This window comes from Prenolepis imparis, unplaced genomic scaffold (genome assembly GCF_030444845.1).
Source record: "Prenolepis imparis isolate NDT839.2.m4 unplaced genomic scaffold, iyPreImpa1.0 SCAF_18, whole genome shotgun sequence".
NCBI lineage: Eukaryota > Metazoa > Arthropoda > Insecta > Hymenoptera > Formicidae > Prenolepis > Prenolepis imparis.
In genome coordinates this window covers 656,582-659,883 of record NW_028141176.1, presented here as the reverse complement: position 1 = coordinate 659,883, position 3,302 = coordinate 656,582, and the positions used below count along the sequence as shown (strand labels likewise).

At 46.1% G+C, this 3,302-nt stretch overlaps 1 protein-coding gene across 1 annotated transcript; it reads right to left on the bottom strand.

The window, feature by feature from the left end:
• Positions 1–1,563: 1,563 nt before the first annotated feature.
• Positions 1,564–2,562, bottom strand: LOC145946695 (uncharacterized). Its single transcript, XM_083056451.1, has one exon. The coding sequence runs from the start codon at positions 2,560–2,562 to the stop codon at positions 1,564–1,566; it is 999 nt and encodes a 332-aa protein (XP_082912577.1).
• Positions 2,563–3,302: the final 740 nt, after the last annotated feature.

Here is a 3,302-nt window from a genome sequence, read left to right as displayed (position 1 = left end):
TTGTTAAGTGATTCAAAAATGCGTAGACGTAGTTTCCGAAATAGATTCTTGTATTTAGCGGGATCCCGGGCAGAAGGGAGGCTCGTGTTGTAAAGAAATATCTTGAGCACCTACCTTATTTAATTTCCAAGGAATGGACAATGACGGGATGGCGATGATCCGGGGTGCTCGCGTTGTAGAGGGTGTACAGGATGCCAGACCTTTCTGCAGATACCTTGTACGGCGTGGATCGTTGTCCGGGATGTCGTTCAATGGCACCTTGGAATTCTTGATTTCGATCGCGTGCAATTGAGTAGGCCACTCCCGTAATTTAACGTCCGCGTGATTATTATTATTATTATTAATGCTAAAAGGCACGGAGTCGCCGAACAATCTATCGTATTCCGGGTCGTTGTGATAGTCGATTCCAATGAAATTAGAGAGACCACGTGTTGATTCAGTGCGATGTAGTCGTGCTGTTATACGCCGTAGTTGATTCTTTCTTCCTGCACGGCGTGTTTTAGGCATTATAAAATTTAAACATTCTGAACGTCGTTTCGCTTCTGCAATAACTAACGTGCGGCGGTCCTCACTGTTCGTTGTTGCTTTCGGCGAGAGATTATGAGCGGTTCGTCCTCTCTGAATAATCACTACGAGGTTCAGGAAATATTTCTATGTTATAGAATAGTAATTTGTTAGGAATGGATTATTTGACGCGTGTTTTAGGCATTGTAAAATTTAAACGTTCTGAACGTCGTTTCGCTTCTGCAATAATTAACGTGCGGCGGTCCTCACTGTTTGTTGTTGCTTTCGGCGAGAGATTATGAGCGGTTCGTCCTCTCTGAATAATCACTACGAGGTTCAGAAAATATTTCTATGTTATAGAATAATAATTTGTTAGGAATGGATTATTCGGCATGTGCAGGCGAGAGAATTCGAGATGCGTTTTAGAAATAATATAGGCTTGGAGATACACGAGGTTGGAACTAATTTAGAATGAATTTAGAATATATATATATATAACACTTTTATTCTAGTATAACACTACGAGTAATACAAAGTATCTAAGTTAAATTTTAGAGTTAGAATCTTAAACTTAGAATTAGAGTCTTAGAATTAGAATTAGAATCTTAGAGTTAGAATTTGAATTTTAGAATTCGGAGAGAGTCTTAAAGGTGACTGCTCTGCTTGACGGCGCGATTAGAACTGAGCTCCTCTGGGCTCGCTCTGAGGTCCTTCGGTTTTCAGCAGCTCGGTTGCGGCGGCCGAGAGTGGGGGAACTCTCTAGGGTAGGGAGTTGCCGTGGTAGGGAAGTTCCCAGGTGCTGCGGAGCGCCGCGCTCAGGCACTAGGCGGAGTTAGATGTCATGGCCGGCATTGGCGCGCATTTCGAACGGTGTTATAAGAATTTAGAATTATTTTGCATAGGAGTGAAAAATTTAAGTAGCCGGACGTGACACCTCCCCCCTTAGAAGAAAAAGTTGGACCATGTCTAACTTTTTCAGTTCTATATCATAGTGGGTATAATTTTATTTATGTTTAATGTTAAGGTTAACACTTTCTTATTTCTTAGTGGTGAACGAGTCTATACCTCTTCGTTGAGGAGGTTGCGCAATTCTTTATAATTTACATGCGCTTCACTTTTCACCTTTTGTATTGGTGGGGAGTCTTCTTCTTGTGAGGGGGGGGCTAGGGGTGTTGATTCTTCCTGTACGGGTAGTGGTCCCAGTGGTGGTTGCTTCCTTTTGTTATTTTGTCCGCCGTCGGCCGGTCTTCCCATGTGTAATAATATGTTCGTGACTGATGTCCATACGGCTCCCAGGAGGTGTAGGCTCCATCCGTAAACGGAGTGAAGCGCGTAGCCATGGATCAGTGTGTCTATTATTAATTTGGCAAGTCGTGCGACGACAAAGATGCCCAGCACTCCGGCGCTGGCGGATCCGAAGCTTATGAAACCTTTCCATAAGCGTGCTCCCGTGTTTTCTGCTAGCTTGTCGAGTGTTTTCTCGTCTAGCAGGTTTAGCATGGATAGACTTCCTGTGGGGACTTCGTGTCCCATTGCTCCCCTGGCGATCGTGTTGAGCATTGAGGGTTTTTCCATCGGGAACATGATGTGGTCGCGCAGACGATCCAGGTCTTCGCTGGTGTAAATGCCGCTGGAGGCGAGCGAGTCAGGGCTTACGTATCTCCATGACGGCTTGGTCAACGGCTGGATTGTCGGAGGTGCGATTGACTCCACTGGTTTCGGTGTCAGTCGGTACCATATGTTGTGCACTTGGTACATCGCTGGTAGGAGTTCGTTGCAGTCCCTGAGTGTTCCAGATTTTGTGAGTATTTTTGATCTGGGTAATAGGAAAAGGGATTTATTCTGGTGGGTGACGGGAAGCTCGTTGTAGCAATTGTCGACGGGTCGTACTCGGCATTCCACAGGTACGCATTTGATGAGGTGGATAACCTCGCCAGCTGTAATGGCAGTGTACCCTGGTGATTTCATAATTCTGTGCGCCATCTCGTCTGGTGCAATGCTTGCAAGGGAGAGAGCGTTGAGCAGGATTTGTCTCTCTAGAGCGCATTTCTGTTCCATTATGTCTCTGTATAGTTGTGATAGCTGTGTTCTGAGGTGTTTTTCTACGTAAATAAACTTGGAGTTTACGTACGAGAAAATATCAAGATTGTCGATTTTGATTTTTGAACGACCTTTGAACACGCGTCCTGGCTGCGTTTCGAGGACGCAGAGCTTGGGGTGCTCAGTTCGCAGGAGTTTATATCCACAGATGTTTGTCTCGGTTGTGCTTGCCAGCGCGAACGTGGTATCTTGTGTCGTTACCGTGTAGACCGTTGGGGAGTCCTTATGCGATGATTTCGGTGATAAGCGATGTGCCAATCCTTCGTATAGGACATCGTATCGGCCGAAATGGCAATTGTCGGCAGGTAACACCGACCAGTATGTGGAGGCTCCGTCTGCGTCGTTGCATTCTCCTGTTGTCACGGGGCAGCGAACACCTGAGGGGAGTATTACCTCGTTAGTGTTGTGTTTAACGGGTAACTCCAGCTTCCGGGTAGTGATCCGTATTGAGGCTTGGACGATTGCGTTATCCCAGGTGCCGTACGGATCGCTGTATTGAGTCCCGCTACATCCTCCGTCGGTTTTTACGGAACCTGCGAATGTTACTGCGCGCAGATTGGTAGCGTTTGGTTTAATGTCGGAGAGATGTCCGTTTAATCCTAAGGAGATGGTTCCCGTTTCGTGCAGTTTTCTACAAGTATCGGCCGATGTTTCGTGAATGTACTCGCGTCTGCCGTTATGTACGGCAGATATGTGTG

Excerpts from the sequence above, each read along its gene's own strand:
- LOC145946695 (XM_083056451.1), bottom strand. The coding sequence starts at position 2,562 with ATGGAACAGAAATGCGCTCTAGAGAGACAAATCCTGCTCAACGCTCTC.